Genomic DNA, 25,289 nt, shown 5'->3' with positions numbered 1-25,289 from the left:
ATGTATGGATGATTGTTTAAAGATATCTCCGGAAAGGCTCAATGGATCTTGATGAAATTTGACACAGATCTAGAACTTAGCGTGGAAGAACACATAGGATACTTATTAATTTCTTCTATCAATTCCGCGCGGAAGAAGTCGCGGGCGAAAGCGAGTCTGTGTAAAACATGGTCTAACGTAAGTAAAGTTGTTTTGTTCCTTCAAATGTTTGGTCAATCAAATTCCTTATGATAAATTCAACTTAAAAATAAAAGTGTACTATCGTTTTCAACTTTAATATTATTCGTTAAACGCAGCTGCGATCCAGTTTCTAGATGTCGTAAAATCTAACGCCATCGTTCCTAAATCTTTGTTGTTGTTTGTTTGCTACCTATAAAACTTAAAAACTACTAAAAGGATTTTTAAAGTGGTTCACAAAGTTCACTAACTTAGATTTTAAGTTTAAAAGTTTTATCTCACACATTCTATGCAGATAAATGTGAAAGATAAAAGTTAAGTTGTTAAATTAATTGTTACTTCTCACTACCGATAAATCTGTACATCGTGCTGTCTCCCTTTCTTCATAGGGTATGAAAGGGAAAGCGATATGAATTTGAAATCCCAGTAGTTGGATTTATCAATGTTTGTCATTTAATATTTTTAATTCTTATAAAAAGTAACTATTATAATAACATCATTTGCTTCTATGAAAGTGTGATCGAAAAGCAAGTCGCGAACCATTCTGTCGTTACTTTAAGAATTAATAAGGCAGCGGGACAAGGGGGCACGGTGGCACGGGGGCATGGGGGCCCGGGTACACGGGAGGGGGGCACTATTGAAAATAAAAATGCAACGCTTTCGCCTGTCGACGACAGACTTTATTATAAAAGACACTGATTTAAAAATAGGAGAAAATTTTCTATGAGACGCAATTTTATAACAAAATGTAAGAAGTTTCCAAAGAAAATGTATTAAAAAATATCACAATATTGTTCCTTCATTTTTCATCGTTTTCTGGTAGTACATGCATTGCAATTATTATTATTAAACGTTAAATTACTTCCAAACTAAAACGTTTATTCACAAGTTAATTTATACATCTTAGTAAAATTGGGTTGTATGTTTGTGATATCGAAAAAACAAAACATACTCGTATTTCGTACGTGATGTATCTCCGTTGCTAATAACGAAAAATCGGCTTTAAAAATTTTGTTTGTCTTTATGTCTGTACTGAACGGCTGGACCGATTTTGACGGGACTGTTACCACAAGGTAGGTGGTGCACGCGAGCATATTATAAGCATGTTTTTTAATTCTGCGTTGACTAAGTCTCGGGCGACCGCTAAACTTTTAAAAATTGTACAAAAAACTCGTTTCTGACGCAAAAGAGGCCAGGTGTCACTAAAGCGAATGTTATGTATTGTAATTCTAATTTAATGGTCGTTAAAAATATCTTAAACGGTCAAAACAGAAGTTTTCGCCTTAACCATGACCACAAATGTTAATAATTTGCTCAGCGTGATAAGGTTTTTTTGACGTTTAACTTCTTATTTATCTGATAAAGTTATTTTTATAGACATTTAAAGAAAGAGGTTTTTTAAGCAAACAAAAATCTGCAGAATTAAATGCGCTTTCTTTTTATGAAGAAAAGATATAGATAAAATGTAAATAAGGGATTTTAATATGAGATATACTTAGCTCTAATCTCTCAGCACCTCTAATATTAAGTTTTAAAATGAAGTTTCTTACTGCTGATTACTTTAGGACAGGTAGAATTAAAAGAACTATTATAGTGTCGATATAATGAAGAAATATACATAAAAAACAAGATAGTTTAAAGTTTGCGTAACGTAATTGAAATCGGAAAATTGATTGACACGGTCAGTTAATAAGGGTCACTAGAGACACTACTGATTGGTGGAACGACCTTGTATCGTCAAGTGTACGTATCGATTTATCAAGTGTCGTCTATTGATTACTTAATTGCAATTTCTTTCAATACTATGATAAATAAGCTGTCGCCCTCGACTCCGTCCGCGCTAAAGTAAATAACAACCTCATACTCGTAAGTAGCCTTTCCGGAGATACCTTCGAACAAACGTCCATCTAGACATCCACATTCGCATTTATAATATTGCTAAGATGAATAGCTAAGTTCACACCCTCACTCTATTTTGAAATTTAGTAGTATATTTTCAACACTGTCTTTAAAATAAGTCAAAGGAAGCTTTAAAAAATCTAATTCAGTAATTTTTTAAACAAACATTTTACAAGCCAAAAACTAGAATTTACAACACGTTATTAAAAATAATGAATAAGTTATTCACACGTGTGAAGATTAACAACAGTTCATAAGTTCACCGGAACATTTTTATAACTTGTTAAAAATATTTGCCATTTGAATACAACAACATAGAGAACATAACATACGATGGATAAAATATAGTATCGTAAGTTTGAACTAGATAATAAAAATCTTACTAATATTATAAATGTATGGATGGATAAATGGATGTTTTTTAGAATTTATCACCAGAACAGTTGCAGGGATCGCGCTGAAATTCGCCAAAAAACACATAGGCTACTAATTAAGTTTTTTTCAAATTAAGCGCGGCCGAAATCGCGGGCACTAGCTAGTATCTTTGTTTGTCCTTTATTGAGTTATAAATTACAATATTCAAAATGAAACGAATAACCCAAATAACTAATTAAGAAATATAACGTACAAATTAATTACATTTTACTTCCTTTTATCAATTTAAACGCGTGAATTTTCCATGAAAAACATATATTTGGCTACGGTTTGGTTGGAAGTAAATTGTAGGTTAGATTTGTTAATAACACGGCTTACAGTTCGTATGTGGGTTAACCGGTGTGTAATTATCGTTTATACTATCTCGAATGTGTTATTAAGTGGCCAAAGTAATTGTTTTTGGGTAAACCTTATTCTATTTACTAGAAAAATAGAAACTTCAACCATGTTGGGGAACACCACCGAAACTAATTTTTAGTAATGGCAACAGCAATTTTATTAAAAAGATAAATTCTTTGTCATAGCGATTGTGACTATTTTATTAATAATTGCGAATATTTGGATATTTGGATGAAAGTTTTTTTTAAAAATATATGTCGAAAACGGTTACATGGATCTCGCTAAAATTTGGCATAGACGTAAAAGATAGTCTGGAAGTACACACAGACTGCTAATTTAGTTTTTTTTTTCAATTATTTGCGGACTGAATAGCAAGTATCCTCATATCGCACAATAGTGAGGTATCATTTGATTCTGGAAGAATGCGAATCGACACATCACTCGTCAGAATCGATTATAGTCTTTTAAACTGGGTCAAATTTACACTCGTATATCTGCATAAAAACATACTAAGCGGAAAAACATTACTCTCCTGAGTTACTTGGAAAAAAGCATATAAAGTTAAACTGCGATTAATGGAAAGGAAATAACAAAAACCTTAATAAGTGATTCCATAAAAAGAACACAGACTGGAAGCTGAATTATAATGATGACGCTTATTAAATGAAAAGCAAAAAGGGCAGTAAAAGTACATTTTGTTCTATTATCTTTGAGTACATCGCAGCGTAAGAAACTCGGAAAAAGCTCTTCAATGTTTTCTCTTTGTAATGGAAATAAGCTTTCGAATGCATTCCCTTGTTATTAGAGATCATATTTAAATCGCATACTTAGACAAATTGGAACCGATTCTTAGACTCGATATTAAAATGATTAAACTGAATTTATTTCTAATTTTGTACATACCAAACTAATTTTATTTAATATCAACTGATATTAATTAGAGAGCGTCGGTGGCTTAGGGGTTAAGCACTTGACTTGTCTGTATATCCTGGGTTCGTATCCCGCCATATACTAATATGTTTTCTTTTAATTTCGATTTATATATTACATTAATCCGACGTTCTTACTATGAAGGAAAACATCGTGATGCAACCTGCACATATCTGTAAAGAAACTTCAAAGGTATGTGTGAAGTGAACTTGCACTGAGCTGGTTGACTATGGACTAGTCATCCCTAACTTAGGGTAGGCTCCGATCTCCTTAGTGAGCACGTAATTATATCAAATTAGAGTTAAGCAGTATCTAATTATTATTGTAACAGATTCATGTAAGGAAGGTTAGGCCGAGGATTTAATTCGAGTACGGCTTATTACAACCAATAAAGCACTAACGGTTATTACAATGTTGCTGTTAATTAATCAAAAGCGTTGCCCTGAGCCATTTCCTTAAGCGTCGTGTAACATTGTAGGTTAGCATTTAACTAGTAACTAACCACATAGTTAAAATCTATGCAGTGGGTTCACTAAGTTTTTTTTAATTGCGAGACTGTCTCATTTTTTTAAACGACGTCATAATTTTCAAAAGACGTATATTGGCAAGATTGTTAGTCAAGAAATTTTTTGCTATCGCCATAGTTATAGGTCGAGTTATGAGGATAAAACTAGAAGGGACATAACAAACTTCGAGGCTATCGCAAGCTATTAATTAATTAGTAATAGCTATCACTTACTTGCTTACTTACTTATTACAAATGCCTTTTTATGCTTATTATAGACTAGCTGTCGCCCGCGACACTCTATGCCTATGTAGCCTATGTATTCTTCCAGACAATATTCTACATTAATCCATTAATTAAACGATCCATCTAAATTTTCATATTTATAAGTAAGATATGAGGTTCATAGCGACGTGAAAATAAACTTACAAATATTCTTTAATATTCATGGATTTCCTAATTGGACTTGAATTATGACGCAATGCGGTTATGAAGTCGGCGGTTTTTAGTTCTTCAGCTGTTTGTACCTTGAATGCTTGTACACCGTATTACCCACGATTTATGAACGCAGTAAAACTTACTCGGGGACCCCGGGTAAGGCCGCTTTTAAACGCTCTTACAAGCACTATTGACTGTGGAAACACTTTTTCAAACGAGCGCTCGTCAGCGCACTGTCAATTTTATGACATAATTTTGAATGAGGTTAATATATTCAGATTTATTTCTATAAAAGTTAAGTATTTAATTAGTAGATTAGTGTTTGTGGTCTTTCATGATTACTCATATTTTTATTAATTTCACAGCGCATTTTATCAGAAAGGAACACTCTGTATTTAAAGGTACAGTATGTATCAGAAATAAAAGCCGGTTTCGAAAAACTAATTTCATCTGTAGGTCATCGAAATCGAGTCATCGTTCCAAATTAGTAATATAAACTAATAAATCAAGACACGAAATCAATTCGTATATTACACAAAACTTTTAATTAATACGTTTGGTTTCGGACCCATAACTTTCGCCATCGAATCACATCGTTTTATTACTTATCTGGTTAAAAGGCCGTTACATTTCATGCTAAAGTACCTAAGTATAATATTATATAATTAGTAGCTTATATGTTCTTCCAGACTTTCATCGAGATCGTTTCAGCCGTTCTGGAGATACCTTTTAACATCCATCTAAATATTTGCATTTTTTCTTCTCTTATTTCTGCTAAAAATTAATATACGTTGACCCAAACAATTTTGTAATTTAATAATTACATAAATTACATTATTTTTTGCATATTATAAAAAAGACGTCACTCAATAATACTGGAATAGAGTACAAAGTAAACTTAAACTTTGACCAAATCAGGAATATGGGTCGACTGATCGGTAGTTTAGTGGGCGTCGAATCCACAACCTTATGTCGGTCAGTCGTAAACCCGGGCACAATAGCGGCACAGACGTCGTGTGTGATCCGGAATCTTTTATATCGATAAGCGGTACCCTTATCTTTGTGGTTATAGTTTAAATATTATAATGTTTAGATAACACGAGCCTTTAAGATGGCGTCTTGATTACACGCACGTTTAAATTGCCCGCCCTGGAATGTTATTCAAAGAGAATTGAATTTTATGACTTATTAATTATAGTGGGTGGTGTTATAAACTGAAGGAAGTTATAATAAGTAAAGACAATAAGTGATGTAATATAGGGTGTTGTAAAAATACTAAGCAAGTTTTATTTTATTGTGTACGTTGTGTTGATTAATAAACGATAAGAATTAGTCACCGGTTATAAATAAAACCTTTTCATTTTGAATAAAAATTTATTTTCGTTGATATTTGCAACATTCTCTAAATAAAATGATTCGTCTTCGATCATTTTGTTTTAGTGGAAACGCACCTTAAGTCCAAAGCACGTAGGCAGTTTTATGAACACTATGCATATCACTTAGGTGGTACGCTTTCGATGTACTACAGTTTTATCGGCATACTTACCACTTTTATGGACTAATAAAAACATTGTACCATTGTTCTAGAACTTTTTCATTTATTGATGTTAAGATACTTAGCCTTCAGTTATAAAACAAAATTAAGCACATAAAGTGAAACAATAAACCTTTTTGTTATTTATCTTTAAATATTCTGCGTATTGAAAAATGAAATTAATCTCCTATTGTGTTTATTTTAATATAATATTTCGACGAATTAAGGTTGTTTCAAAATTTTTCTAAAGCGAAGAAAAATTCTTAGTCTAAGATGTTGATTTATTTTGTAGAATGTTGCTGCGAAAATAATTGTTAAAAATATTTTTTTCCTTTGAACTTGTGACTCTTAACTTTGTAGCAAATACGCAAACCACACACATAAAGGAATACGGCATAACAAAAGGTTTATTGTCTACGTTCTGTTTTATTGGTAAGTTTTATATGCTTCGACATTATATGAGGCATAAGTGTCCGCTTGCGTGCGCCCACCGCTTAGAGACTGCGCAGTGCGTGTGTTATATTGAATCATAATTTCAAATCTGATTTCTACAGACATTACGGCGGAGAAGTATAGTTACGGAAATGTTAAATATATTAGCTTATTTAATTATTTGGCATATATATGCATGAAAAATAATTCACTAACCGTGGGTTTCTGATACCGAAATACATGTTAAAAAGATTTTGTGTCTCGGTTTTGTCAAAGATAATGACAATGATGACGATATGTTTGATACACAAATTTGGTCTCAGAAACCAACAGTAAATCGTATGTTAGTATGCAGATAAAAAGGAATAACAAATCTTAGGAAGGAGTAAAGGAAAAATTGACAAAATCATTCACAGAGCAATGAGGATAGCTACGAAGGAAAAAGAAGACCAAAGACAGTATGGATGAATAGTGTGAAAGAGGATATACGTAGGAATTGGGTAGATTCAGATATGACGGCTAATAGATATATATTGACTGATCCGATTAATTGAGAATTAGGAAGAAAAAATGCTCACAATTTGATAACAAAAAGTCCAACTAATTATTCTATATGACATGCCAAATTTAAATTAGTTCACAAAATTATTTGCAGCACTTAATAAAGGAATTCCTATGAAAACGGAAGGATGAGAAATTAAAAGAAAATGCTCATTTTATTAGTAAACAAGAAGCAGGGTTGTGTGACATGGCCGCGATTTACGTCGTCCCAAATATTTGAGATACCGGTCCCTCCCGGTCTTCCCTCAAAAATGTCGAATTATTTAGTCCCCTCGAAAGCAATTAAGGTACTCATGCGTAGGATTAAAACCATGACGCTGTCTACGAACACCCGGAGTAAATAAAACACGAAGGAATTGAATCTTTCAAAGGTTACGCTTCGGCTTTGCTAGAATTAGAAACGAAATGAAATAATATTAGTGGGTTTCATTTCAAGAATATATTAGTAGAGTAAGAGTAATATGGTATCTTTATAACGAATTTTAATATCGTACTATATTAAATAAATTTATAACAATCTGTACATGCAAGTTTCAAATAACTAAAATGATAATTTTAATACATCCAATTTATTCCTTTAAATTGTTCCCACATTAGCAAGTGTTCGATAAAAAATCATTACAATCATGCCTATGTTTTTTACAGATATTTTTGTCTCAGAAACCAACAGTAAGGGAGGTTACATTGTAGGTTATAATAAAGACATCAAAATAAGATTCATAAATTAAAAAAACAAAAATAAAATATTTGATCTATAGTCAATTGAAAGTTATTAAAATAAAACTTTATTCAACTGAATATAATAATATATCAAGATTCTCAGTTCTCCGGGAAAATCGTAAAAAGAGTTATAAATGTAAATGACAGAAGTTTCCCGGGGTACTATTACTGATAATATTGCGGGATGAATAAAAATTCCTATTTAGCGGTCTCACGGAGCGGAACGGGCACGAGATGGGGGAAGTTAGGGGGATAAAACTTCCGGAAGTACATGTGTGAACAAGTAATACATTACACGACACATACATACGAGGGTACACTTAATTTAACGAATAAGCTATAATAAAAGAACTGTGCTTTAATATCGAAAATTTGAGAAGTAGGCTTGATTAAGTATTGGATAAGTATGATATAAGTAACTAGGGTGACCACAGCAATTCAAAGTGGACTTTGTCCTCCGACAATAAGTCTCCACTCTCCTGCACCATCTCAACCCTGTCCGGAATAGGAACACCCGGAGATATTTATCCATTTCATCCATCCAGCGATACCTGGATGTGTTAGATATGGATGCTATTAAAATTTTGTGAAAGTTAAGTATGATTATGTGCATTTGACGAAAAAATAACAACAGTAGAAAAACGAAATTGTAACGGATTAAATAGTCAATGTTCAGTAATCTTTGGGCCACACAATATGTAAAAGTCAGATATACAATGTTTAGTAACCAAACAATATTAAGTCGTTCGTTAATCAAGAGGATCGCGATCGCTGAACTAGTTGCCGGTTTGAATTAGATCTGGTTTGTGAAGAAGTTAGTCGCAAGTTGTGTAAGGCGGGAGGTCTCCGGAATAACTGAGGACTGAGGACTGCGGGATCATAGTTTGCGACTTGCATCGCAATGGAACTCATTTTAATCGGATTGCTTTTATAACGAGTCCCGCTCATTTACATCTCTGATTAGATTCTCGTCTCGTTATCGGAGTTCGTTATTGGTCGCGCCTGAGGGATAACTTCGTTCTCGAATTAAAATTTTACGAATACCTAATACAGTTATAAAGTTATTAATACTTTTGTTGGAGTGATACGTTTTAATTATTCTCATTGCAGTCTTGGTTAGATATTACAAGTTGGAATAAGAAAGTTATCTTGTTTAAGAGAAAGTAAAGGGTTGGTAGGACTGACGCATACAAGATAATGTCATTACTTCAGGTGTGGGTGTTGTACATTTAATAAAGTGGTTAACATTAGCATAATGAATGTTAAGGAATGATGGTAAAGAAAGTCAGCTGCTCAATACTTAGAAAGGAATTCCTGTGTAAACCGTTCTGAAATAGTTTCTGAGATAAAGGATGACACGCTTAATAGAAATCAGTTCCGTATAAATATTATATTAATATAAATTTCTAATAAATATGTATAAATATCTGGATTGCATTTTTTTCAGAACTTCAAATTGTGTAACTTCGACAAAATTCGAAAGAAATTCTAATGAGTTCTTTACTTCTCTCTTCTTATGTTCATCATACTATTTCCGTTGCATTCCGCTTCCTCTAACTACTTCATAACCTTTATGGTCCACAGTACTAACTTTTTGTTACACAACAAATGCTTAAAATAAGTTTAATATTTCCTTGGTCGTTTATTTATATTTACAAACATATACTTGCCATATGTCGCATCATACAACATTAAATCGGGAATTACGTCTAAAAATATCATGTTTATTAGAAATAAAAATGAAGTTCGGTAAATTACGAACGTAATCTGCTAACAATCGTGCGATGGTTGCGCTCATATGTTAAGCTTTTGATGTATTATTATCTGACGAAATAAAACCTTATACAAACGGCTTTTAGAGTTCCTCGAGCCCTCGACATAAGATCTTTCTAAAAATGAACATTATTATTTCGACTTCTTACAAGTATAAATGATTTCAGATATCTTAGCGGCTCTTAACTTTGTGTGTGTCGTTGCGCAGAACACAATTATGGATGTAGCGGGATGCGGGGGAGGGCATTGCGCAACGCACCGATGACCTTGAGCCGCAAAAATATTGGTTAGAACTATAACAATATTTTAAGAATTTCTCGATAGGTAAGTACACTAATGTCAGAAATGAAGCTTTGCAGCATGTGCATATGCAATGAAAATATTTCTCTAATGAATTAATTTAATTATAATTTATACAGAACCATGAATTACAAAAGTACAGATAAATTTACAATTCCTTCTACACGAAGCGTGACTTAGCTACATAAACCCTTTGCCTGTATGCTCGGCTGCGATCGTGTGTACATCGCATTATCGCAGCGAACCTTCAACATTTGTCAAAATATTGTCATACGACAATGGAACTCTACCTTCAAAATATATCTTTGGAGTTGCATATATATAATCTGCATGTTAATTTATGTTGATATGTAAATAATATGTAAATACATTCATTCTCTTTGTCTGTCTGTACATGTACATATCTGAATAGTACAATAATGGATACATGATACTATATAGAAATGCATGTCTACATAAAATTTGTAGCAGTTGTTATTGCAAAAACAAGGACAGAATTTGATTTTGTTCGGTGGCTCAGTGGTTTGGCTCTTGACTTGTAATTCCTGGGCTCGAATTCCGCTATATACCAATGTGTTTTTAGATTTCGGTTAGCTAGTGCAAGTCACCCCTGATTTAAGATAGTTTCAGAGCCCTTAGTAGTGTCTATTATGGTCTGCAGTTGACGATTTTTTTATTTACCTTTTTGCCAATAAAAGTTGCCTGTATAGCATGTTATGTTTTATTTCTCCTGTATGCACTTGGTAGAAGACATATGACTTGGTAAAATGCAAACGATAATATATCCTTCAGCGTTCGAAAGCGACATAAATCACATCTTAAATCATGTAACAATGACATTGAAGTCTGTACCAGGAATTTAACACAGAGTGTTTGGCGAATATAAAAATACATAGACAGAGCAATGTAAATATAGAACAACATTTCTAAGAAAGGATAGTCAAAGGTAGCAATGATTTACATAATATAAAATTAATTGATGTACTATATCACGGATATAGCTTTGTATATAAACGCGATGTTAATAAAATGAACACATAATATTTTAGTATCAATGTAAAAAGGGATTGTTCAGAACTAACATATGAAAGGTATTATTTCTACCTACCCCATTGTGTTACATCATCACAAAATTAAGTCTTAAAAAGAATCCAACGCGTGTTATTTAAAAAAGAAACATAAAATTCTCATTCAAAATTAATCAAGCTTTACTTTTCAATGCATTTATTTAATAAAAGTATTTTCATTAATGAATAAAAAAAATCGACCTATGAATTGTTAAAAGCTACGCTGTTACTACGCTAGTTACAAATACAATGGAAACAGAAAGGAATGCCGTCATTTTAAATGCAGGAACTAATCCCGCTACCGAATCTACAAAGGCTCATTAATATCAGATTACAAACAAAACGCATTAAACTAGCGGCGGCCCACGCTACCTCTGATTGATTACATTACTAGCTTTTTTTGTTGTTTACTTCTTTTACTATTGTGATACAGTCCTCGTAATACTTTATTTAAACAAACTAGCGTTAAGACACTATACAACTGGTGTTAAGTAGTCAGTATTGGATTGTGTTCGAATTTTTATATGCAGAGTTATTCCAATGAAGTACTATTTCTATCATTTCTATCAATTGGCTTTTTGATCTGAAATGTCATGTCTATTTTTTTGTCATATATTTAGCAGGAATAGAAAACTAGATGTAAAATGACAAATAACTGATAACAGCGCTTTCTAGCTGTGTTGTTTTCCTTTTATCATCATCATCAGCTTACTATACGTCCCCACTAAAGGAATCGGAGCCTAATTTAGGGGTGATTAGGCGGCAGTCAACCACGCTGGCCAAATGCGAGTAAGTTCAATTCAAACTTATGTTTGTCATGTCACACTTTGTTTTCCTTTACCTTACCAACGTCAAATAAATGTACATATGTAATAGGAAATCACAAAACACATCGGTACATGATGGGATACGAACCCAGGACCTGCAGATTACAAGTCAAATGCTGTTTTCGTTTAATATCTGCAATATCATTCATTTCTCGTCTAAATTACTTAAATGTAAGGGTGAATTTTTATTTAAATATGAATTCTCGTGTACGGGTCCATTAAATGTCCGTTAACCCTATTACTGCAGAACGAGTGTAACAGACAGGCCAACTTTATTATGCCTCCGGTTTGAAAATAACCTTTTATAAAGGAATAATTTTTATTCGAATTCCAAACGCCGACCCGGAAATTAAAACGGGAGTGCGCTTTCTTCTGATAAAATGCGGGCAAATGGCTACGGAAATATGTCGCCGGGCAAAGGCAACAGATGTAGTTCATAGAACTGCTCAGATGAGTTTCTTTATTTTATATATTTTAAAGTGACAATTAACGAGCACCCTCCTAAATTCGCCTAAATGGTGAACCGACCGCTACCCACAGACATTGCAGATGCTTTGCCTACCTTTCATGGACGGAGGAGGAGACGCACAGAAAGACAATATTTTCCCTTCTTATGCATTCTCTCTTCTTCATCAAATCCCCTTCCTCTTCCCATTCTTTCTTCGTAATAAGGACAATAGTTTCGTATTCCATTTGCTCAATAACCATTGTTGGTGACCCAAATAAAAATAAACTTTCGTAAAAGTATTGTTATTGCAAATATGCATAACCAATATTTTTGTCAAATAAAATGCTTCACTTAATAAGCGAAACAATCTTGTCCGAAATATCAATTTATTCACGAAATTGTATTAACATCTAAAATGCGTTTCCCGCGCAAACGTTGCACTTTGATGAAAATTTTAACGAACGATATATCGCTTCATTAGTAGCGCATCTCATATGAACAAAAGATTAAACATCAAGGGAAATAGAACCTTAACATAACGCAACAAGGCCTATGCGGCATATGGAGAGTCAGCCGTAGTAACTTTAAAATCTAGACATTTTGTCCGTAACATGTGCGCTATTGTCGCAAGATAAATTAAAAAAGTTACAGCGTGGAGCAGTGCAGCCGTTGTTAAGACTTTTTACCGCTTTTTTAATAGTTCCGTTTATGTTTTTTTAATAACACTAGCGTTAAATCAAGTCCTTGCGTACAGTACACCTAATGAAACTAAAACGTATACACATCTCACCTGGCTTATCCAAATCGCTGAGGAATTCCTCGGTGTCAGTATAAGCGGTGGTGCGGCCCAGCGCAGCGAGCACGGCCAGCCAGGCCCATAGCCGCGTAGACCTCGCGCGCAGCCCCAAACCACGCGGCCCCATATGACGCGGCCCCATCGCGCCCCACGCACCTCAACTGTTCATTTCACCTCACTCACAGTCCCGCGCACTGCACTCACACTTTGTTCCTATCATTTGTACATTTTCCGACATTTACCTGAAACAATACACTTTATTTTAATTTGCTGTTTTTATTTTTCATCGTCGATAAATTACAATTGTGAAAGAGACCATCTATGGACAAAACATGCGAAGTTTAAAAGGTATAACAACAATAAAACATGGCATAAGGCGAGAAAAAAAGCTAAATATTTGATATTATTTTAGATTTAACATGAAAACTCCATTTCGCCTCTCCATTGAAAAATATCACGACTGAGATTTCATTATTTTGAAGTTCGCGAACGGAAGGGAATCTGACATCTTGTTTTCCTTCTAAAAACGCCTCTCGAAGCCATCTTGTTTTGTAGGAGAGTGGATTATATATTTTTAGAATGTTATTATACAAAACTTTATTGTTCATAAGTCTTCTATGTTTTTATTATTTGTATTTTGTTTATATTACATCTGTAAAAGAATAAAGTTGAAGTAAGACATGTAGTGTTTGGTATTATTTAAACAACGCAATTTATAGATACATAGGCGTAGATATCAATTCTAGCTATATCAATAATTTCTAAGCAATGTAGTGCAAGAAATATTACCTCTCTCGCGCAGATAAATCTAATCTAATCTTTAGTATTACAATACAACTTTAACCTTAATCTAATATGGTGCTAACCGAAACTTTATTCTAGTTCAGATTAGAACTAATTGGTGCTATAAGATACGACATTGTCACTGTTAACTTTGTAGTTAAACTAACACATATGTTATTTAAGTATTGATTTTCAGGAACAGAACAAACGGGGAAGTTAATTACGTAACTAGCTGGCAAACTTAACTGGCGCTGCGGGAAGTGTTGATTACTCGTAAAATACGGAATTTTCGTTGAACATATTCAATGTACATTTCACTTGTTTAAATTCATTTTTGTATTCGTTATGTTCACTTCGTACATTCCCTTGAGATAGACTACGAATTTTATGGTGAAAGGTAATCAAGCAAGCTCTTTTGATGCATAACCGTGGGTTTCAGAACCCAAATACTCCGTTTAAAACATATTGTTATCTCTGTTTTGTCAAGGATTTTTGTCTCAGAAACCAACAGTATATGCGCGTAATTTTTACGTAATTTTTACGTTACGAAAAAAAAATAGACAAGAAAATAGAGAACTATTAGAGATTTCTAACACATTGGTCAGAAACATAGATCTTACTGATGGATGGATGTTTGTTAGTAGGTATTTCCAGAAAGACTGCATCAATCTCGCTGAAATCTGGCATAGATTATTTATTTTTTAATTCCGCGCAGACGGAATCGCCTGCGATAGCTAGTTTTTAATAATTCCTATTGGGTGGGTGTTGATCAATGCACGGCGGAACGTAGCCTCCGACCCACTTTGTATTCGGTGCGCACGTGGTCCCTTGTCACAGCCGTCTGTCTGTCACACTCGCCGCCTTTAGGGTCGCATATATTTTTTAAGGTTTTCCTATCGGACAGCGCAAAAAGCCTCCCTCAGGGATGTAAACTGCTATCCCTCACGCATATATTGGTATCTTAATAGATTTAGGACGGGGCTTGTCTTGGAATTAGTTATAGTGCGGATAAAGAAATGTGACCGTTGAACTTCGCAAAACAAATAGTTAGCGTACAAAAAAAACTTTAGACTATGTAGGATGTTAACGTGGGTGAATCTTACTAATATTATAAACGCGAAAGTTTAGATGAATGGATGGATGTTTGTTTGAAGATATCTCCGGTACGGCTCACTGGATCTTGTTAAAATTTGGCACAGATGTAGGTCATAGTCTGGTAGAACACATAGTGTACTTAATACTTTTTTATCTGCGTGAGTCGCGGTGTACTGCTAGTTAGGATATAAAGTGTACATTTCTGATAAATGTAAGGTTACGTTTTCCTGTTACAAAAAGATGGTAGCAAGTTTTAAAATCGCATATTATTCTCACCATATAACTTCAATATAAGGAATTATATTTCGAAAGCGGTATAAATGTAAATGGTCGGGAGGCGAGGCCTTGTTTTAAATGTATCGTTTAAACAAAGTAAACTTTGTTGGCGACAATGTTGAATGTATATCAGGTGCAAAAACTTCATTCGTATTCAGACGTCGGCGGCAAATTTCCCACGCTGATATTACTTGTACGCGGATAAAGGTTATGCACACACAAAGCTGTGCGGGAGATAAGCTATAAACTTTGTTTACTTATACCTTAACACCTTTTACGTTTAAAGTTTTTAATAAGAATTTACTCCTAGTGGGTTTTTTATGATGTTCGGTTGGAAAGGTCTGCATTGCTTAGTTGTGCATTGTCTGTTTCTCGTAAGTTCAGAAAAAGGAATAAACTATCACTAATTTTACAGCTTTTTTAAATATGTAATATATTTAAAAAAGCACAATAGAATTTTAAAAGAAGTTTTCAATATACTTTATGAATATAAGTTTTAATACTCTGTCGATATATTTCAACGTGTATGTGAACAATTAATAATTGCATAGTTTAACATCGCTTTGCTCTCTCTATACAACAATCCTTATATAAAATCTTATTTTATCCATATTGAATAGGAAATATGTTACAGACTTATCACAAAATGTTTTCACATTTAATATATGTATTTGCTAAATGGTAAAAAATTAGTATTACAGTAAAAATAATCTTTATGTGTTGTAATTTATTTGGTTGGTATTTTCTTGTATGTACATTAGAGAAATATAAACATATTGCTTATATTTATTTCCATAGAAATCTTTTTAAACAATATCTAAACAAATTGCTCAAACATTATTTTAGTTTTAAAACCATCTTTTTCAACGTAAACGTATTTAACAACAAATTTTAATTAGTGAATTTGTGCGAGCAATATCTTCGCGGATTTCGTTTGATATACAACTTCAATCGACTTTTACAGCGCACGTACGTTTAATATTTGGTATAATGACGTCGTAACACGCCTCTGAATCTTTATTAAAATGTTATTTAGAAGTTCATTAGAAACAATTTATGAAACATTTGGGTACGCATCGCGTTTCAAATTTAATTTTTATAAATTGACATACATATTTGCGTCTGCGCTGGTGAGTCCATGGCACAACCTTATTGAGACTAATGTTTGGTGTACATTAAGCCAGTACAGTAGGACAGTGGTGATAAAGTGAACACTAACTGGCGCCAGCCAGCCATCATACCATGCAAGCGCTAATGTCATACTGTACAGGCGAAATGTAAACTAGATATAAATTACGACGTCTTCCACTTGTTTAGCTTCCACGATAGATAACGTTTTCTAAAATTGTACATTATTTGTGGAAAATAATTTAGATATCTTCCATACTTTGATTATAAATATGGTATTATAAAAGTTTATTCATACAATCCTAGGAAGGAAGCAAGTTGGTAAGCAAGCAAGGAACTAACAACAAAAATCCATTTTAAAACTAAACACAAAAGAAGTGAACTGAATGTTTGTAGAAGAGATTTTCGTAAAAGTATCAATAAATTCCAGTTCGAGCGCAATTTCCTGTAAATAATGAAGGTATGGTAATCCTACGGGAGTTGTGCCTTACTTACAGCTAAATTCTCATTTGTATCCTTTGCAGCTTAACGTAAACCTTCGCGGCTAAAGATTTTTTCGTTACAAATAGTTTTAGCCCCGGCTTAGCAATTGAAATAGTGACTCCCGGTTTTTCTAACATTTTGTAGTTTAAACCACTGCTGAATAATGCAGTTCTTTAAATGTTAAAATATTAGCTGCTTCAAATGATTCTGTATTTTCTGAGTCTACCTTTTAACAACAAAAAATCTAAATCCTATATCTATCCTTTTTCCATAGTTTATTAGGTTAAAAACGTAGTGCTTTTGTGTTTATTGAAAAGTTTTTATGGATGACCAATATTTTAGTTCTTTAGTGGCCGTTTAATAAAAATGGTGTAGATCAAGATAGAAGATGCAGGCAGTAGCATAAGGAAAAGAAAATGAACAAAGGTCAATAGAGTGGATGGTGGCAGACGGTAATAAAACTGCAATCAAGGCGACAATGCGTTTTAATAGAGGTTCCAAGTGAAAGGACTTGGAGATTGAATTCCTTAATTGCCCATCCGCAACAGAGAACACTTTAATGAACTCGACTTTCGGTCATCGAGGAGGGTTTTGTGCAAATTTCATAATATTTCTTCCACTTCGCTCGACTCAAGGCACAAGGCTCGTGGGAAAAGTTTTTTAATCTTAATCGCGGCCGGGGCTGTCAGGAACCGGAATTGCGTTCAGCCGAAGTGCCAGCCCTAAATATTTTTTTATCGCCCTGCCAATAAATCAGCGATCGAAATGTTTGTAATAAAACTGTACTATCGTTACATTAAATATTACAAAACGGAACGCGGTTTCTGTTGCGCGATCAGAATGCCGCTGATATTTACGACTTTTATATTTCCTTTTAATATCTAGAGGCCTGTAAGCAAAGGAATTTCACCGCTTAATATTGGAACACGTAAAAGGCATTATTGTAGGTTACAGAATAAATGGTCCCTAACTTGCCTCCCGGTGAAATATGGCGGCAAATATTATCACAGACCCGAAGAAGCTGTAGAAAAAAGGTTGGCAATGGAGTGTGCAGTGAAACTGAAAGGATTTGGCGGGTAAATCCGTTTATTAACGCGGATCCGGAGTCAGAGCGAGCGCCGCCTACTTTTCATTGAAATTCGAGTGGCACATAAAATGGGGCGTAAATTCCCCTCACTAATGCTAGGACACTCAAGTGTTGCGCGCCGGAACACGACTTAGGACGTTTTTATGGAGGCCCCATCGCTACGTCTTTAGGATGAATTGAAAGCTGGAATTGCAAATTTGTTGGCCTCCCCCTTCCCCGCCGACGCCCTCCTTATGTTTATATTCAACGCTGCCCGCAATCGTATAATAAGACGAGTAGTCTTCCAACTATAAACAAACAAGATTTGTAGAAGATAAAACAAAATAAAAGTCCTTAATGACTTTTAATGACTTCTTTAATGATAATTAAACTTTATTATGATATTTCTTAATGCAAATAAAAATCATTGCACCTGAAGAGTTGTATAGTTTGACATTTTGATACATTTTTAAAGCTTCAACTAAGTTATATTTGGGTTGGAATCTTCTGTGAAATAAGTTTCTTTCAGTGTGTAACAAATATCGTAGTCAACAATAAATATATTCGCAATAAAGTTGTAGTATATTTTGAGCTTTAAACTCAGTCTCCTGGGGCCTGGTATTTATTTATCGCACAATAGGTGAGAGTGTTTCTGTGTAAATCGTCCGGGAGACAGCGGCCCAATAACATCATTTATCATGATTTATTCCGATATTAGACAAGAAGAAACAAAGCGTATTTCTTCTCAGGAATAGGTAAGTGGGCCATAATTGAAACAGCATGATTTATACCTTTTCCCGCTCACTCTTGCCCTGTGTAATATTTTCGTCCGAAATTCGTTTACTAGAAAGGGTTCTGTAAGAAACGAGGGGGAAAGGGCGCGGCGGGGGGGGGGGGGGGCATTCAGTAAATTATGGCCTTTTAAATTCCTTTTTCTTTGTTACCGTTGTAACTTTTTTTCGCGACAAAAGAGATTACGCCATTTATCTTCCGCGGAGCCAGTAAATTGGTTATGGAGATAAAATCTTTTATTAAATTATGGAAATGAATTTGAGGCTCATTTGAATATGGACAGACCAAAGGGTGTATAATAAACTCGGGGCACTCACGACGCATCTATCTCTTTTATAATTTTAACAGGAATTCTGATGATTTGGTTATCCTGAGCAAGTCTTTACTAGGCAATTGTTAATCGAATTTCAAGAGTAGTCGGTTAAAATGTTCTACAAACATTCCTCTAGAGTAATAGATTTATCGTTGATACATTTTTTGTCACGCTTTGTATGTTTTTTTTTAATATTATAAGGTGGCAAACAACCAAGTGGCCACCTGAATTCGAAATAGTGAAGCGACTACTGCCCATAGACACCCACAATTGCAAATGTGTTCCCTGACTGATTCGACGCAGGAGGAAACCAACAGAAAGATAATATTTCCCCTCCCTAGGCATCACCTCTTTCTTCAAATCCCCATCCTTTCCTTAGAAGAAAAAGGTGGGAAGGAGAAATATACTAGTATTTTATAAGTATTCTACTATCTTTAAATTATTTTTAAATTTATAAAAATTTGATTATACTTATAGTATTGATATGATAAATGTATTAGTTTTACTGACGACTTACAGAAAAAAAACTCGTCTTGTTTGTAGTTTGTACAACAATAAAAAGGTAGGGAGGCAAAGATCCGTGCGACTCTTTATTCTAGAGGTGCTTTTGTTTTCAACAGCTTTTGTTCCCGCGGCTCGCCTCGAATACTTACCATTGTAACAATCTTACAGTTGGACAAACAGTTGGTTTTACGCCGTTTTCCAATCAAATAATTCGATAAAAGTTACTATGTCTCGTCAAATACCAGACGAATTTCACATACAAAACTCAAGTTTATCTTAAGACTAAAGTCAATACAGGATCTGTGACCAGTTGAACTGAATTTTTTATTAAATAATCCATTTGGTTCAAGCAATCGATATGCATGATATTATATAGAGGGTGACTTATTACTGTCATGCAAATTAATAATATAAAATAACGTAATAAAATTATTTTAGATCGACCACAAATATTGAATATTGATAGGTGATTACGATGCCAGAAATCTTAATACGCCAATTTCTAAATTAAGAATCATTGTTAAAGAACAAAGACTCAGTTTCTCAAGAAAACGATGAATACATCGCTCCTTTGTATTATTATCTAAAAGAAATTTTATATATTGGCTGTTAAAATAAAAATAGGATAGTGAAATATAAAAAAATATAGACTAAAGTTGTACTTAATTATTAAAAATGAAACTAGAAAAGATATTTATTTGATCACACTCCGACACGACTTATTTACCTAACAAATAAACTGAATTATACATTAAGCATCACCCTGTATATTTAATCGATTTAATAATGTTATGAGTCATTATTAAATATTTTAAAATAACGAGTCAGATTACGTCAAATAACTTAACTATTGAAATAATTGATTTTCATACAGAATAGAATCCGAGTTAAAGTTTTATTTACTTAATAAAATTCTTTATTTCATGAGAGAAACAAAAAAAAAGTTTATACTCTTCAATTCCCTTTTTGATTGAAACGCTACAATTTAACTTTAAATTAGAAAACTTTAGAAGGGAGAAGAAAAAAAACTTTTTTCTTTCGTCGCAGTGATATTTTAATGATTAGATGTTTTAAAGAATAATATTAACAAGCTCTTGTTTCCTAACATAATGAAAAGGTTTTTACTAAGAAAATTACAGTTTTGTTATAGACGTAGTAATATTAATTTAATCTATAGTGGTTATGTATTAAATAAAATCTGAAACGTATTTTTATTTATTGAAACATTCGCATTTATAATATTAGTAAGAAGATTAGACTTGTAAATATCGATATCACTTCTAGTCGAAGATGGATCTATGTATTAGATAGAACGTTGAAAATATATAGTTTCCACTTTGAATTTCACTGATATGTTAAATGCGAATGTTTAGATGGATGGATGGATATTTGTTAGAAGGTAATCTCCACAACGACTTAACGGATCTCGATGAAATTTTGTAGAGATGTGGAGCACATTCTGGAAGAATACATAGGCTAATAATTAAGTTTTGTTTTAAATTCCTCGCAGACGGAGTCGCGGGCTACAGCTAGTAATAACAACAAGAACTTTTCCTACGAGTGTTTCGTGATAATCTACAATAATGATAAAAGTTTGTAATTTTATGTGAATTTTAAACTAATAAATAAATACTTCGTTAACTTTAAATTAAATATCATCATCATCATCATCAGCTCACTATATGTCCCCACCGAGGGGCTCGGAGCCTACCCTAAAATCAAGGGTGACTATGCCATAGTAAACCACGCTGGCCCAATGCGGGTTGGTTGACTTCACACATATCTTTGAATTGCTTCTCAGATATGTGCAGGTTGCATCACGATGTTTTCCTTCACCGTAATAACGTCGGATAAAAGTACATATGTAAATCGGAAATGGAAAAACACATTGGTACATGGCAGGATTCGAACCCAGGACCTGCAGATTGCAAGTCAAGTGCTTGACCACTGAGCCACCGACGTCTCTATAATTAAATTAAATATAGTTGCTCTTAAAGTATTACAACTAAAACATGATACAGATAATCCATTTAATATATCTTCTTTGATGGTAGAAGCATATTTTATAACGTTTGATCTTTCATCTACATTTATTATGACAATCTTAACTTCAAATAAATATTATCAAGTAATATAGCAATAAATATTTCATAGAGAATCCTTGCCATCTTTTGATCCGTGGGTTTTTAGGGATTACTTGCGAGGGTCTTTTGCTTCTTTATTTCGCTAATACATAAATAATTTCTGAGGCCTTATGTTAACTATGTTGGCAGTTTTATTTTTTGTTTGCATCTTGTTATTTTTAGGAAGGCACTATCCTACCTCTTCCCTGTTATGGTGGGCATAGCCTTTTATTTACATTACTTTTCCTATCTTACTAAACATGCTTGCATCATTAAAAATACAATTATCAATTCGTCAATATGCCTGTCAGTTTGTTTTTCTCATGTTGTGGTAACTTTAAGAAACATTTGTGCAGTGCTTGAATACAGGGTAAAATATCTCGCCAAGATCGTTCCCGGAGATCGAAAACGTCAATGGGTTGTTTGGATTCCTCGCAGTGCTGCGCTAGCTGGTGTAAATCCAGATCCTGCACACACGCAAAATAAGCACCAGTTGCTCTTTTGTATAGAAATAGATAAAAATAATTTAATATCCCAATTCACTTTATATTCTTTATCTATAAGAGTATAATTATATTTCCAGTTAAGAAATCTTTCTTAGAACACGACACGCTTGGACGACTCACCCCACGGTATAGAAAGAAGATTGATGAATAAAATCTGCATCAAAATTTAAACGCTTCTCGCTAAGTAGATACTTGGTTAAGGCGGAGTAATTTGTGACTGGTGATTAATGCTTGTAACAAAGACATCTCTTACAAACTTGCCACAGTTTGTGTTGAGACCTCACCGGTTCTCCAACATTAATAAAACTTGAGCTTACTCGCTAAATATAATTTCAAGTCGACAAACGACGAGTTGAAATTCATCTGTGTTTTACAGAGAAGGTTGAGTGCTAACAGTATAATGTTACAAAAGATTTCATAACGGAGAATGTCAAAGAATTTGTGCCGCTAAAATGTCTGCTCGCTGGCGCTTTTTGTTATTATAAAGTCCATGTTCATTTGCCACTAAGACTTATCTAGTACTATGTCTTTGTGGTGTCTTACCACGTCTAGTGATTGTATTAAAGTTTTTAACATACATTTTATAAATAGCAAGGAAATGTGATTATACCATTGAAAGATAGTAGCTTTTACAGGATGAATTTAATTGAGGTAAGTCATAAATGTTTATCAGTTATTTAGAATACGTATATATGCGTAGTGAAACAAATATAAATCGTATAAAGGAAACGAAAATCGAACATCCTGTAACTTTGTCGTAAACGTGAAAATTTAATCAAAACAAAGTCCCCGTCGGCAAGAGGTCGGTACTACGTTTATTACTTTGAGCAATGAAGCATGATACTTAATGGCTTCTTTTGATAAGAATTCAAACTGGTCTCTTTGAAAGTTGTGACCCGTGTACCCACACGCCGCACATACCGGCGGAGCGGCTGAAGCGGATTTGTAAGAGAAAATTCAATGAATTTAAAACGAGCTCCTTTTATAAACTATCCTGCGTCTAGCGATTGTAACATTGCATGCACTATTCTATTTAAATGTTTATAACATTTTAATATTAACTGATATTTAATACATTTTATACGAGTAAACGATGAATATTAGAACGATACGGATAAGAGTTAGTATTTCTTCTAAGTTTTTTTTTTATATTATAAGGTGGCAAACAAGAAAGCGGCCACTTTAACCAACCTCTGCCCATAATCATCCGCAATTGTAGATGCGTTTGCCTACTTTTAATCCACAGAGGAAGGAACGCAAAGAAATACATATAATAATAGAGTTACTAATAGCACTAATATAAGGTTTTGTACACGTGTCAGAAATATAATGTTTGTTAATTTACTGCAAAGTACTCGTGTGAAAGTATTTCGAAACTCGTGTTAATTATATAATTATAAAGTATTTCAAAATCCCCGTTATATAGTTCGTAATTAAAAGTCGTCAAGTAACCGCTTTATTATAAACCTTTTACAATAGTAAGTCCTTTAACAATTCAGTTCAGTTATGAAAACTTAATATTCCACCGCAAAGAAATTTCAAGAGAATTGCGATTGAGAATTTTAATGAACAAAATGGCCGGCTCGGAGAAAAGGGCAGACTGACTTGAGACATGTTTGCACTCAAAGTAACTACCATAAGTACTTTAAAGTACAATAAAGCTATATTACTATATTTTATCTTGTGTATTTTTATTGTTTTTTAATGTTTCATAATCATGCATAGAGCGTCGGTGGCTCAGGGGTTTAAGCACTTAACTTGCAATCTGCAGGTCCAGGGTTTGAATCCCGCCATGTACCAATGTGTTTTTCGATTAACATATGTACATTTATCCGACGTTCTTACGGTGAAGAAAACATCGTGATGCAACCTGCAGATATCTGAGAAGAAATTCAAAGATAGGTGTGAAGTCAACCAGCCCGCACTGGGCCAGCGTGGTTGACTATGGCATAGTCACCCATAACATAGAGGGTAGGCTCTGAGCCCCTCAGTGGGGAAGTATAGTGAGCTGATGATGATGATTCATGCATAAGGAGGGTGTGTTCAATGTGACGTATAAAACTACTCGGCAGTACCAACATACTGAGCCGGCTTTCCGTAGATAATATAGCAAGTTGATGATTTACCGTTTAATAATAATTTATGTTATGAGTACATTTAATTAATAGTACACGCCTAGAAAGATTCCTTGTACACTTTAGTAAAGTGCTTCGAGTTCAATGGAAACAGTTTTCAAAAACAATATACGTTTAATAAAGAATAAGGAAGTCCCTCGGGCTGCAGTAACCGCTATATTATTTATAGGATAACATGAAAGTTTAATAAGAAAATACGGCGTTCTCTGTTCGCCGCATTGTGTATAGAAATACTGCTAGATCTATGAATATTAAAATGTACTATGTAACTTGCCCAAGGAACATCGACTTAGATTGCTTTAAACCTTTTGTTTTGAGAATCAAATCCAAATAAAATAATGAAACTGGATGATGCCAAGTCTAACTATTAAATACACTACTCACTGTAGGTTTCTGAGACCAAAAAAATTCCGTTTTATAAGGACTAATTAGGAAAAGGACTAATGAAAACCTTTATGTGAGCGCTAAGGCATGCGTAATCAAGAAATCACTCTCATTTCACATGCGGGCACTAACGACTAATGGAACGTCGCCCTAAGAGCTATAATTAGGTAAGGACGTATGACAACTTTTCAGCATAATTGCAATATATGTATCCAATGAAATTATCAAAATGGGTAGGATTAAAACGTCCTCGAGTGTACACGATATTTGTCAGTAGCAACGTAACGGCTCTGATTGATTCACCAATCGGTATAATAAAATTACACGTTCCAATATTAATCTGTCGGTTGACACGACGATTCTGTACCGAATCGCAAATTGCTCACAGATTCGTAATAATTACAGATGTAAATGAACAATTTGTATGTCAATTGTTCATGTGTTGTGTATAATTTATTGTACAGAGTTATAGTCGAATACCTATAGATAAAAAGAAATGGTTATTTAGCCTCAATTTATT

The 25,289-nt window shown here is 33.7% G+C and overlaps 1 protein-coding gene across 1 annotated transcript in view; it reads right to left on the bottom strand.

Moving 5' to 3' along the window:
* LOC106120011 (uncharacterized) overlaps positions 1-25,289 on the bottom strand; it is a 132,077-nt gene that overhangs the window by 63,278 nt on the left and 43,510 nt on the right. Inside the window, exon 4 of the mRNA XM_013315165.1 lies at positions 13,176-13,423. Coding sequence (XP_013170619.1) covers positions 13,176-13,323 — 148 coding nt within the window. The 5' untranslated portion in view covers positions 13,324-13,423. The remainder of the gene's footprint in view (positions 1-13,175; positions 13,424-25,289) is intronic.

The sequence above is a fragment of the Papilio xuthus genome, unplaced genomic scaffold (genome assembly GCF_000836235.2).
Source record: "Papilio xuthus unplaced genomic scaffold, Pxut_1.1 DF826961.1, whole genome shotgun sequence".
Taxonomy (NCBI): Eukaryota; Metazoa; Arthropoda; class Insecta; order Lepidoptera; family Papilionidae; genus Papilio; species Papilio xuthus.
Note: the sequence above shows the minus strand (reverse complement) of the source record. Positions and strands in the feature narration are given on the sequence as shown.